This window comes from Lottia gigantea, assembly GCF_000327385.1.
Source record: "Lottia gigantea unplaced genomic scaffold LOTGIsca_210, whole genome shotgun sequence".
Lineage (NCBI taxonomy): Eukaryota > Metazoa > Mollusca > Gastropoda > Lottiidae > Lottia > Lottia gigantea.
Window position 1 is genome coordinate 61,046 of NW_008708459.1, and position 14,482 is coordinate 75,527.

General features: G+C 33.8%; 1 protein-coding gene across 1 annotated transcript; it reads right to left on the minus strand.

Annotated features, from left to right (window-relative positions):
* Positions 1-6,445: 6,445 nt before the first annotated feature.
* Positions 6,446-12,233, minus strand: LOTGIDRAFT_174685 (hypothetical protein; the record flags this gene model as incomplete). Its single annotated transcript, XM_009054274.1, has 4 exons — positions 6,446-8,419; positions 9,652-9,807; positions 11,757-11,815; positions 12,176-12,233. The coding sequence occupies 4 exons, from the start codon at positions 12,231-12,233 to the stop codon at positions 6,446-6,448; spliced, it is 2,247 nt and encodes a 748-aa protein (XP_009052522.1).
* Between the last annotated feature and the right edge of the window lie 2,249 nt (positions 12,234-14,482).

Sequence of the window (14,482 nt, forward strand, 5' to 3'; positions counted from 1 at the left end):
ATTTCATTTTCAATCAGACGTCAGTGGTTCCTGCAATTCCACTAAAACTAAATGTTTGATGATGTCACTATTCGCAAAATATGATTGAATCACATAGGCCCTTTGTGATTAGTGTCCTCTTCAAATAAGTTTTAGTGGAATTGCAGGAACCACAGACGTCTGATTGAAATGGTGCAAATTGATGCTACCAGAGTCCAATAACAACATTTAGAAAACCTCTTTACAATCCCTTTAAATGTCCAGAGTCTGTAGCACACAGGGCCATGATTTACTGTTTCATATAAACAACTTTACATTTATTCCAAAAAGTCTATCCTTCCATCCTGATAACTCACTTAATTTATCCTCCTGTATGTTTCTGATTTCCACAATCCACCAGCAATGACAGTCTTCACCACACAAAATATCAAAATATCTCTAATATATATGTATATGATCAAGGTCAAGTGGTTTATATTTTTTATATATTTCTATGAAGTCAATTTGTTGAGATTTAAACAGTAACAATACTAACATCTACTTGAAATAAACTTATTCAACTGTGACTTTCAGTTTTTAAAGGGACGCTCTACCTTATCCTTGTAACGGCCGATAGTCGTTTGGCTACTCCACATATTGCCAGTATTTTGGGTATCCATCATGAAGGGTGATAAGCTTCGTCATGGATACGGATGTTTGCAACATTTTTTCTTAGCATAATATAACATTTGTGATCAGTTGAAATTGGAGAATAGTATTTTCAACAGTTACATTGAACTTTTAAAACTCTTCAGTCAAGTCCTATGTTTTGTTTGTACTGATACCTGATACCACTTTTCATTCTGAAATACTTATTCATTTATGATTGATAAACTTCTAATAAACTTGATAAGCTGCTACCAATGTTTCATCAAAATGTTGTTTTGGATTTGTGTTTTGTTTTGCTGTTTGAATCGTTAGTATTTGGTTTATTTATGAATAACAGGCAATTTTTAAATTCCAAAGAGCATTAATTACAGATTAATGACCCACATCCCTTAAGAAACTTCAAATTGTCCCCTGTAAACCACTTTAAATTGTTTAGACATATAGTCCAGTGTAGCATGACTAGAACCTGACTGTTTCAATGATATACTTGAACGATTTTAAATTAAGCCTTTTACTTATCTTATATAACCTCTTTATTATATTCTACTTCTTGTTGAACTTGGAAAACTTTTCATTTTTTGTACTCAAAATCAATTTTAAAAATTTTAATTTAAAGAACAATCTTGAGATAGAGTTGGTAAAAACAAGTCAGAAAGTATAAAAAATTAAAAGAAAGGATTGGTAAGAAAATTAAAATTAATTCTTTCAAAACTTTCATCTAAATATAATGATAAAAATTGATAAAAGAGGTCTATAGAAGTCTAGGGATTACACAGCTGTAACTTGTGTCTTTATTTTATGAGGTCAAGAAGTCTGCTTAATCCCTTTTAATCCCCCTTAATCCTTGTGGTTTTGTTTATGGATCAGTTCCTTTCCCTTAACATAGATTGACAACTGAATTCTCTTCATATTATCTGAATCACACTACTGACTCTGTTCAATGAACTAAAAACAGAAATTATAAAACACATTCTGTTTTGTCAACTAGTAGCAGGAGAGAAAATAATAAAACAAAGGGAGATAATCCTTACCTTGTTAATTCATCATTTTCCTCTTGATCATCTGTAATATCTAAAGATTTAGTTCGATTCACCACCTCTGGTTGTGTTATATTAACCTGTTTCGGTTCGTCGTTCATTTCTGCCGCCGACTTTACTTCCTCTTCTGTGATTGGTTGAGTCAGATAACGTTCTCGTTTTTTACGATCTATGTATCGCTTGGCACCGCTAGCCGAACCTCTGTAACGATCTTTAGTTGTTTTTTCTTCCATTTGTTTGAAGAACGACGTTTTCGCTGATACACTTAATCTGGACGTATCATCTTCAGCTAAATCCATATCCAGAGTGAGGCTCCGTAAACTGTCTGAAGTGGCCGAAAGATTTTCAAAATCGGAACCTGAAAGAATTCCAGAATCTGCTTTGGAATCTTGTCGACTACGACACATGAATTTATCTCTCAGAGATTCTGATTCCATCGTTTCATGTTCTGGAATACACAAGAGTTCCGCTGCCGTGACAGGAGTTGTTTGATAACGTTCGTTTCGATTGCGACGTTTTTTTGTCGGTTGGATATGTTCTGGAAATTCTGATTTTTTCACATGAATTGGTAATTTTTGTCTCTGTTCTAGATGTTCAAACATCGTGGTTGTTGCTTTCTTTCTAACCAACGCACGAAATGTTGATACTGAGTCTAAACTGAAATTACAAATTAAATAAATAGAGTGTTACATCTTTCATTTCTAACAATTATTGAGCTAATGAAGATAAAAGGAAAAATGCAGTGGGCACTGAGGGAAATTTGGCAGGGCAGTGAAATTAACCTAAGGTATGTATTATCAAGGGATTCTTATCAGCATGGCCCAAAGCTTTTTCCATGTCAGTCCCTCCAGCCTGTATCATTAAGAGGAGGAAATCTGATCGAGCAATTCGAGGTTTTGAAATTTCTTTTTTGTCTTGTATTAAAATGATACTGAAAAGAAAAGAATTAATGAGTGATATGAGATAAATGGAATATGGAGAAATTAGGATTTCAACTCTGTAGCAACTAGTGGAATGGTAGTGGAATAGATCAGTTTGTTACCAGTTGCTGTCTGCATGGTGCTTAGGTGCTATGGGGTTCAAATCCCCTCAATATTAGAAAGATTCTGATGTCTTGGCCGATGATTATGTGTAACTAACCTGTCAGCTTCTGTAATTTCTTCGAGAGTAATAGGCTGAGTTCGTCTCCTCCAATTTTCACGTTTAGCTTTCTGAGATTGACGATGTTTTTCTTGAGATTCTTCTAACTTACGTCTTCTTTCTTGAATTGTTTCAACTTTACCATCTTCTGCCAGTGTGGTCAATCGCTCGAACAGCTTCTCACTGGACAGAACATCATCTTTACCGGGTAGCAACTCATCAAATGACATCTGCTTTTTAGGTGTGACAGCACCAGACCTGAAATATCAATCAGTCTTTTAACGGTAATGTCAAGTTTGGTAATGTCAATTTGATAATGTCAACTTGATAATGTTAAGTTTGGTAATGTCAACTTGGTAATGTCAACTTGGTTATGTCAATTTGATAATGTCAACTTGGTTATGTCAACTTGGTAATGTCAACTTGGTTATGTCAATTTGATAATGTCAACTTGGTTATGTCAATTTGATAATGTCAACTTGGTTATGTCAACTTGATAATGTCAACTTGGTTATGTCAATTTGATAATGTCAACTTGGTTATGTCAATTTGATAATGTCAACTTGGTAATGTCAACTTTGATAATGTCAACTTGATAATGTCAATTTGATAATGTCAATTTGATAATGTCAACTTTGGTCATGTCAATTTGATAATGTCAACTTGGTAATGTCAATTTGATAATGTCAATTTGGTAATGTCAACTTTGTAATGTCAACTTTGGTAATGTCAATTTGGTAATGTCAACTTTGTAATGTCAACTTTGGTAATGTCAATTTGATAATGTCAATTTGGTAATGTCAACTTTGTAATGTCAATTTGGAACTAAGTGTTAACAAATGGACAAATATCAAAGGAGGACTAAATTACCTAAAAATATTGCCAACGTAAAAAACAATAAATGGAATGAAGATCACACCTACCTGATTCTAAATGGTGATTTGGGTGTAGCAATACCAGATCGTGATCTCGGAGTTGCCGCAAACTTCTCTTCCTCAATCTTTGTTTGCATTTTAAATATTCTCTCAGACACGCTGGCGTTAGATTCTTCTTCTTCATCATCTTCCTGCTGATTGGTTTTATTCTGCTTCTCTCTTCTAAAAAATACATCACTCATTATTATCACTACCCCATTTACTATTATCTCTACCCCATTTACTATTATCACTACCCCATTTACTATTATCACTACCCCATTTACTATTATCACTACCCCATTCACTATTATCACTACCCCATTTACTATTATCACTACCCCATTTACTATTATCACTACCCCATTTACTATTATCACTACCCCATTTACTATTATCACTACCCCATTTACTATTATCACTACCCCATTCACTATTATCACTACCCATGTACAGTCTAATTCTCGAAAACAACCAGGTCATTTAAAAGACAGAGAAAGAAGAAACAATATTTCTTTTTAAGCTACTAATAGCCAACTTGGCCCGAAATTTCTTGTAGATTTAAAAAAAGTTTAAACAGAACCTTAAAAAAACATGTTGTTACTAAGAGTTTCATGGTATGCGATCTTAAGACAACAGACCTATTTCAGCCTATTTCAGCCTATTTTGAGCCTATTTTGAGCCTATTTTGAGCCTATTTCCTTTAGAGAAGTGTGGTAAGGGGCATTAATGGTGAAAAACTTTTCAGTTAAATACAGGCTACATCGTTTGGTTTTATTTCTGTAGACTTTAGCTCTGCTATCAATGGACCAGGAAATTTTGTAATTATTATTTTTTTCAGTATAAGTTGCCAAATGTGCATTGAGAGTTTGGTAATATTACAACTGACAGGGTGCTGTTTAATATGAGTGCCAATGCCTTAGACATCATATTCCATGAGACAGTGGGAGTACCCTGACAAAAATTTGAATTTTCAATAAAAGAGTACTATATAAATTTACTATTTCAATGTATCTTGAGAAAGTCTGTCCAACCACATAGATCAAAACATCTGCCTCTAATCAATCCTCCGATACCTGTTTTTATTGCTGGTTTAGAGACAGAAAAACTAGGCCCTGTTTTATGGGGATTTTTCGGGGAATAGAAGCAGATGTTTCAGACTAACCAACAAGTCTTAAAACTCTAATTAATGTCTTGTTAATGAAAAATGAAATGAATGGAGTTTTACGTCCTACTTTTCTGCACCTTTTGGGCTAATGAAGACGGGCAACGCCATGCAGGGTGCAATGAGGGAAATCTTGCTAGGACAGCGGCATTAGCCTGCTCTTTTTCGATTTCCAACTGTCAAGGGATCTTTAACATGCACAGCCTGTAGCACACGGGGCCTTGTTTTATTGTCCCATCTGAACGACTAGACGCTTTTTCCATGTCAGCCCCTCTTACCTGCATCACTGACAGGGGGAAACCAGGTTGAAAAATCCGAAGGTATTATCTCGACGTATGCTGGGATTGAACCCTGGACCTTCAGGTTAGCGAACAAGCGTCTAACTCACTGAGCCACCGCGGCACCCATCTTGTTAATGAAAACAAGTGAAGTGAGTAGAGACTCTATCTCTAGATCAATATCATATAATATATTAACATATTTGGCAAGTTGACAGGCACAGGGTTAACAAGTAGAAGGTAATAAAAATATAATCAGTGAAAAGGTATACCCATCTTCACAATGTCAAGATATTACAAACTTCTTCTTATACCTTGACTGCAATAACCATTATTCTTGTATCATAGAGGTATGTACTATACCTTGCACATTGCACATGCAATTTGGATTGTACAAAAAGTCTTTCTGTTGAGAGCCCTTGTTGACTATATTCGCTGGTGTACAATCCAATCAAATCACCCCATTCCTTGATACAAAAATAGTGGTTATTGCAGTCAAGGTGTAAGTACGAAGTTTGTTATAGTTTGACACTGTGAAGATGGGTATAGACTGGTATTATGAGTCTCATTATTACAGTCAATAACTCTAGACCCCCCACTGTTTATCACATGTTTATCATAGAGCAAAATCAACTTTCTAATTACAACTTTCTAACTACAACAATCACCTGCTACCTGGTCCATGGATATAACACAGATCTCTAGTCAGATTATAGAACAGATCGGAAAAAGCAAAGCGATCTTGCCTTCTTCCTAAACAGTAAGACTTACTTGCTTAGTTTTATTTGTAAACTTCCATGCTTCTGATCAATAATATATAAGGACTTTTGCAAAAGTTATGTCATAAAAAAACTTAGTTTTAATGGAATTGCCAGACCTACAGATGTCTGACTGGAATTGAAATTGTACAAATTGACACTAAAAAGTTTAGAAAATCTCCTTACAAATTTAAGTTAAGTCATGAATAAACCCAGTTGGTAAATGAAATGAAATGAATGGAGTTTTACGTCCTACTTTTCTGCACCATGTGGGCTAATGAAGACGGGCAACTCCATGCAGGGTGCATTGAGGGAAATTTTACCAGGACAGCGGCATTAACCTGCTCTTTTTTCAATTTCCAACTGTTGAGGGATCTTTAACTTGCACAGCCTGTAGCACATGGGGCCTCGGTTTATTGTCCCAACTAGACGCTTTTTCCATGTCAGCCCCTCTTACCTACATCACTGACAGGGGGAAATTAGGTTGAAACATACGACCATTTGGTAAAATAAGACTGAAATTTACTCACTTCATGATTTCTGCTATTTCATCTGTCACTGACAGACGTCTGCTACCAGGTTTCTCCTCCTCTGGGGAATCTTCCGTCTCAACTTGTTTCTTTCTCTGCTGTAGAATCCTTGCTAATTGCTCATCAATGATGGGCCCTGATTGTTTCGGTAACGATGGGGTACGTTTTAAAATCCCTCTCCTTCTCTCGAAAGATTCAGTTCGTTTCAATCCAGTAGTTTTCAAAGATTCCGATCGACTTAATCCAGTCGACTTCGGTTTACATTTCACATGATCATCTGCTGAATTATCACTAATATCCCTGGAACGATCACTGGACGTTAAAATCGTACTTTCACTAACATCCAAATATTTTTCACTGGGTAAAGGTAAGGAGTCTTTTTGTAGAGGATATTTTGTTTCTGAGGCCACAGATTCACTGTCACTAGGTAAAGTATTGGTAACTAAGGAAGAATTTTTGGCAGAGTCGCCAAATTGTTGTGAGTGAACCTCATCAACTTTCTTCACTGCGGCATCTAAAGACAAATTATCAGATTTAATCAACCAAGACTGGCTGGAATCTTCTTCATTCTTGATTTTAGATGAATAAATTTGTGTTTTCTCTTCCAACACCACAACCCGTCTGGTCTCTGTTTCTGCACTATCTCTTCTAACAGTGGCGGACATCTTGGATTTGTTAATGTCATGTAATTTGGCATCATTCTCTCTGCTGTTACTAATTGATTGTTTATCTATGATGATAGCTGGTGTAATGGAAACACCAGACATACTCTTGTCAGCCATTTTGTCTTGTGCAGACGACAACATCTCAGTAGAAACATTTTCAAAAAGGTCATCAGTTGAAGATTCTTCCAAAGTCACATTTTTAATTTGTAATGTCTCAGATAAGGCAAATGATTTCGGTTTTTCATCTACTATTTCTATACCCCTGGGCACAACAGTTTTTGATTCAAGGGAGGCGGCTCTGTTTGAGTCTGAAGAAATTTGTCGATCTTTGACATCTTGTTTTTGGCTAGCTATAATTTGCGAGGAGTGCTGCACAGTCTTGTTCTGATCAAAATTCTTCGACACACCGTCAAGTGGCGATGTTTCTCGACTGTTTTTCTTCTCATCTTGATGTTTGGAAATGGTTTCAGATATGCGTGAAGATATGGAAGATTCAACATCTTTGATATATTGTACGGCATCTGATAACGATGCAGAACTCGATTTACGTCGTTGGCTCGTTATTTGTCCAAATTCGGTGTCAGATAAATAAGTTTTGGATATGGTAGATTCAGGTTTATCTAGTTCTTCAGTCACTTTTGAAAGTTCGGCCAAACTTGAATCAATATTGTAAACTCGGCTTTTAGATTGCAATAAACTGTCCGATATGAAAGCATCTTGATATGGTTTAGAGATATGTGTTGAAGAGTTATTCGAATTTTGATCTTTTTCAACTTTTTCGTCAGTTTCTTTTCTCCGCGATTTTAAAACAGCTGACAATTCTTTATCTACGATTATTTCTTCAACTGGGGAAATCACAGTTTTAACTTTGTCTAAATTTTCGTACTTAGAAAGAGATATCAGATCTGATTTATCGGTAATTTCACTGCGGGACTGTAAAACAGATACAAATTCTTCCTCAGGTGGTTTGTCCACTTCGTAACGTTGCCGCATAAAATCTGATTTGAAACTCGATGAACGTTTTGGGACATTTGGAGAATCATCATTTTCTTTGACAGTTCGTAATTTAAAACTATGGGAACGTTCGGGGGTTTGGCGATCCGTGTTCGATTCATCACTACTACTTATACTTCCCGAATGTTTGCTTTGTCGAGATCGTCCAGTAACACGGCTGCTCGCATCACTTTCAGATCTCTCAGAACTCGAAATTTCAGAACTTGAGAATTTCTGAAGAAGTTGGTTAAAATTATTACCACGTCTGTGTTTTATTGGGTCATCATTTCTAGATGGAAGGCTTGTGGATTTCTGGAACAGACAAAAGATTAAACATTTTATTCATATCTCACATGTGAGGGATAAATCTGGTAACAAACTGACAAGGGCAATAACTCTTTGAGTATCTGTAAGAATATTGCCACATTTAATCTCATCTTAGTGCTTATATAAGTAGACTAACAGAATGGCAAGGGCAATAATCCATTAAGTATTTATCAAAATATTGCACATCCAATCCCATCAATTGTCTCACATGCAAAATAAGTCAAACAAAATAAGAGTCTTGGGCATCTGTAGCCTAAAACTGTGGAGAGACAAAATGTTTACATTGGGTGTTGGGTGTTATAGAAGATACTCTCCTATAGAAGGACAGGCCAAGATCAGACATCCCAATCATGATCAAGATGCACGAAAACATGAAATGTACGGGAGATAATAAGAGAGGGGATGAAAACTGATTCAATTCATGCTAAGGGTGGGAATAGACTAGGTGAGGTGTACAGTGCGGGATTATTGATATAGTAGAAAATAGTAGAAACAAATCTTGTCCGCCCGGTGTCCGGACTTGTACCTCATCTATTCACAGCTTTATATATAACAAAATACATTTTAAAGAGACATGCTTTTACTTTACAGCTCTATTTCATTCAAAATGGACGAATATTAAAAGAGTGTGTCAATCCTAATTTAGTTATTATTGAGGCAGTAAGGACAGACAATGTCGTTCAATGTGCTCTGAGAAATGCCAGTTTGTTACTAATATTACACGAACAATGCAATGTTTTGGTTTTCTTTGGTTTTTTTTTGCCAGGTTGCCACTTTAGCCTACTGTATCATCCATGGTTTAAGGACCTAAAACATGTACGTCATGCAGCATTGGTCATCAATACTTTAACAAGTCAGACTGTCAGCTGGCATCATTGATTTTGATAAATATGAAAGTATTGTCTCGAAAGTATAGTGTAGGGCCATCTTCACAACATCAAGTGTCTTCGTCTTATACCTTGACTGCAACAGTCACCTTTCCTTTATCACAGAAGTTAGTAAATGCAGTAATTTGATTGGATAGTACACAGCCAATCAGACTAAAAGGCTGTAAGCAATTCGGCTATGCATGTAATCTAGTATTGTGATTGGCTTTATTCGCTAGTCTACAATCCAATCAAATCACTGAATTTACAAACTATGATATAAGAAAGGTGGTTTTTGCAGTCAAGGTATTGACATTATGAAATGATGGTAGGGCTGGAAGATAAACAAACCTTATTAGAAGTTATTATTGTAGTAAGGACACCATGCAAGGGTTTAACTGGTAATTTATGTGTTAGTACTGGAAGAGGATGGTGTAGTGATGATAGCTTCACGCCAGTAGCGGTTGATTTGAAACCAGGTACACCATATTCCTTCTCCTCTACAGTCTACATACATAAATATACATAAATATACATAAATATACACAAATATACATTATAAACATACACAAATATACACAAATATACATAAATATACATAATAAATATATGCAAATCTACATACACATACATAAATATACATAATAAATATGCACAAATATACATAGATATACATAAATCTACATAAAACTAAACAAATCTACATAAAAATTCAAAAGATTTTCACAATTTTTATTGTAGGAGTTTAGTGCTATTCAAACCACAAGTCTGATCTCATCTTGTCTTATCATGATGGGGATATAGACATAGTCCGAAACATCTGCCTCTATTTCAGCTTCTATCGCAAATTCTTTTCAACGAAACTGCAAAGGTAATTTAATATCATTATTGTGGAGAGTGGAAAATGGTATAATTTTAATTTTTCTGACTACTCCAGCCGAGAACTGTCAAAATATCTGAAAGAGGCTGGAATAGAGGCATATCTTTTGGACCAGTATAGACTTAATGGGATGTTTTTTGTTTTAGTGCCTTCTGGAGTGTTTAGGATCGATTGTGGACTGACCGACATGTGAGGTTAAAACAACATCAATGATCTGCCAAGATTTTAAATAATAACAAAATAATTTTCTGTTTTTTGGGATTTCTTGAGGAAAAAAAGGAGTATTGTAATTATTTATATATTTTTTTCCATTATAAAAAGTTATTTAATCATTGATTTCGATGATGTGTTATAATTTGTTTCATTTCAAAAATAAAATTTCGAGAAAGAAAAGACCAGACCAGTTGATTTGGTTAGACCTTATGGCTAGTTGATTTGGTGTGACCTTATGGCTAGTTGATTTGGTGTGACCTTATGGCTAGTTGATTTGGTGTGACCTTATGGCTAGTTGATTTGGTTAGACCTTATGGCTAGTTGATTTGGTATGGCCTTATGGCTAGTTGATTTGGTTAGACCTTATGGCTAGTTGATTTGGTTAGACCTTATGGCTAGTTGATTTGGTAGGGCCTTATGGCTAGTTAGACTATTATCGTAATGCACATGCATTCATGCAACACAATCTGATGTTTAATATACTTTTATCTTGTAAACAAACTCATCAGACCTACCGCTATTGTTTACATTCAACATTTACATTTATCATATATAGATAAGTCACTTATAGTCTTAAAGAGGCAGTCTGTGTTAATTTACAGGCTATATTTTAAAATAATTCATACATAGTTGTAATGAATAGTGAGAAATGGTGAAATCTCTTTTGAAATCAGACTGATTTTGAAAAATTTAACAGCAGTATATGTAAAAACATTAGGTATTTTAAAAAGAGTCTGTGTCTTGCGTGTGACACTTGTCATCACTTCATGAAACACCAACCTGATTCGATTGATTATTGGCAGTCTGGTTCAATTTACAGGGTTAATATTAAAATATTTCTATCAAAGTTTTAATAAAGTTGGATAAAAAGTTAATGGTGAACAAATGTTGAAAATCAAATTTTTAGGGGAAAAAATTTTACTGACAAAATATATTCACTCACTCACTCAATTAAATATATTACAACAGAAACTGAAACATGTTGATAAACCAGCCCTGTTGCTAGGGTGGAGTCCATGGGGGCTGGGCCCCAGCAAGTGAAAATTATAGATGGGTTCCCTTATTTTTATTTATGAAAATGAAAATGCTAATACTTATATGAATAAACACCACACATCGAACACCACACATCGAACACCACAAACTGAACACCACACACCGAACACCACACACCGAACACCACACCAAACACTACACACCGAACACCACACACCGAACACCACACACCGAACACCACACATCGAACACCACACATCGAACACCACACCATTCATGGCTTTACTCAGAATTTCACGCTGACCGAGAAGTGACCTGTTCATGTTTCAGGTTCTGTTTTATTATATTTCGTTATAAAAATACCAACCTGATTTGATTGACCATTCTTCATTTCTTGTCCTTCACCTTCATTCCTCTTCCCCTCTCCTGAAAATACACCGAGATTCTCTGATTATTATTTGGTCAACATTATGAAATATTTAGTGGATTCAGTGAGGGGTGACATTGGGGGTAATGAAAAATAGTTCGTACCCCCAGTTGCACTCTCCCTTTAATTATAACAATTTCAAAATATCATTTTTACACAATTTTGTCCCCAAAAATGTGTCGGGAGTGCACCAAAGAAATTCTATTTTTCAAAATTATTATGGATCTCAACTCTGTTCTGTTATCATCACATTAAGTCAGTTGGTTTTTTTTCACCATTTAAATGACTATCCATTTTTTTTTAGTTCCCTTGGTTTTGCTGATTTCTCACCAGCTGATAGATCTCTATCTAATACTTACTATTAAACGGTGTTTTAAACACATGAGTATAACATGACTTGAAGATCTTTACAGACATTTTTAAATAATGTTAATAAGGTTTGTCACATTGTCATGTTTACATCTATTCTTAAAGTAAATATTAAAACTCAATCAGACGGGATCACAATATCATATTTCTCAATCCTTGTTTATAGAATAAATAAACCAAATAGCCTACAAACGATCCAAACCACAAAACGAAACCCGAAATCCAAAACAACAAATTGGCGAAACATTGGTAGTAGCTAATGAACTATTCACTTAAAATATATCAATCCTGCCCTAGACAACATCAGACAGGATATTTTCCAAAATTACACTAAATCAACAAAATGACAACAAAATGTTAACATGTTGACTGATATTTACTTGATAATACACAATAACTTGTTCACAAGACTGATCCTTCTAGAGAGTTCACATTTCTCTTCTAAATTATGTTACATGTATTTTTGTGATTTCACAAGTTTCATTTACATTAAAAGAAACTGTCTCAATGAATCCTAGAAAGACAAATTTGCCCTCCAATCACATCACCCTTTATTAAAACTGAATATATCTACATCTTATAACCCAAATACAACTTGATCAGAATAACACAACGACAAATCACCCTTAATTACAAATTTCTTAATTTAAGAAAAATTCTACCAAATGAAACAGCAACAGTGATCCAAAATATTTCCAGTAAATGAATCAGAAACAGTCATTAAGAATGGTAGAAGGTAAAAATCATAGCAGATGATTGATTGGATACAAGACAGGTAAAAATCAATACAGTACTCAATACCTGGTCTTAGTCAGGTAGGCTTGTATTGCCAGTACAGATACAGTATAATTCTGAATATAATACGCTACATATATAATACCCATCTCTTTTACTCCACAGTCAAGCAAGAAAAATATATACTGTTTGTTAATACATTGTATATATGTATGTTTGTCCCTAGGTGAACATTATGTTACATAAACATTTCTTTTTCAAATAATGAAAAGACCATAAACACTACATAACATTATGTTATGTAAACATTATGTTAAGCCATGTCATGTTATATATAATGTTATAAAAAAGGATATTATGTTTTGTTATAGTATGTAAACATTATGTTATGTAAACATTATGTTAAGCTATGTTATGTTATATATAATGTTATAAGAATGATATTATGTTTTGTTATAGTATGTAAACATTATGTTATGTAAACATTATGTTAAGCCATGTCATGTTATATATAATGTTATAAAAAAGGATATTATGTTTTGTTATAGTATGTAAACATTATGTTATGTAAACATTATGTTAAGCTATGTTATGTTATATATAATGTTATAAGAATGATATTATGTTTTGTTATAGTATGTAAACATTATGTTATGTAAACATTATGTTAAGCAATGTTATGTTATATATAATGTTATAAGAATTATATTATGTTTTGTTATAGTATGTAAACATTATGTTATGTAAACATTATGTTAAGCCATGTTATGTTATGTATAATGTTATAAGAATTATATTATGTTTTGTTATAGTATGTAAACATTATGTTATGTAAACATTATGTTAAGCCATGTTATGTTATATATAATGTTATAAGAATGATATTATGTTTTGTTATAGTATGTAAACATTATGTTATGTAAACATTATGTTAAGCCATGTTATGTTATATATAATGTTATAAGAATTATATTATGTTTTGTTATAGTATGTAAACATATTCCCACGTCTTTGTTTTATTGGGTGATCTAAGGATATTAGGTTTTTTTATACTATCATAACATTATATAACATCATGTTATGCCATATGTAGGCTAAGTCCTGTCTAGAATACATCATGTATATGATATAAGTGATGTTATAATAAAGGACAGTGACATCTTTCAGTGTGTAATGGTGTAAAAATAATAATAACCAGGTTTATTACTATATAAACAGTGTGATGACAGTAAAATATAAATTAGTATATAACTATATAGTTCAAGAGATCATAAATTCAGATTATATACTCTCGTAATCTCATACCTTTATTTAAAGTGGCTTTAAAGGGACAGATGAACCATTCATTTTGACCAATCAAGTCTCGGAAAAATTATTTTTTTTTAGGAAAGCCAACCAATCAGTAATAATGTTCAAAGCTAACTGTCGAAATTTGAGCCTTCAAATCCACGTGTGTGTCTAGATTTAAAATGTTAAAATGACGACTTGTCAATTGAAGATACTCTATGATATATAGAAAAGACATAATATATAGAAATAGTGAGTAAAATTCCTATTTTCTG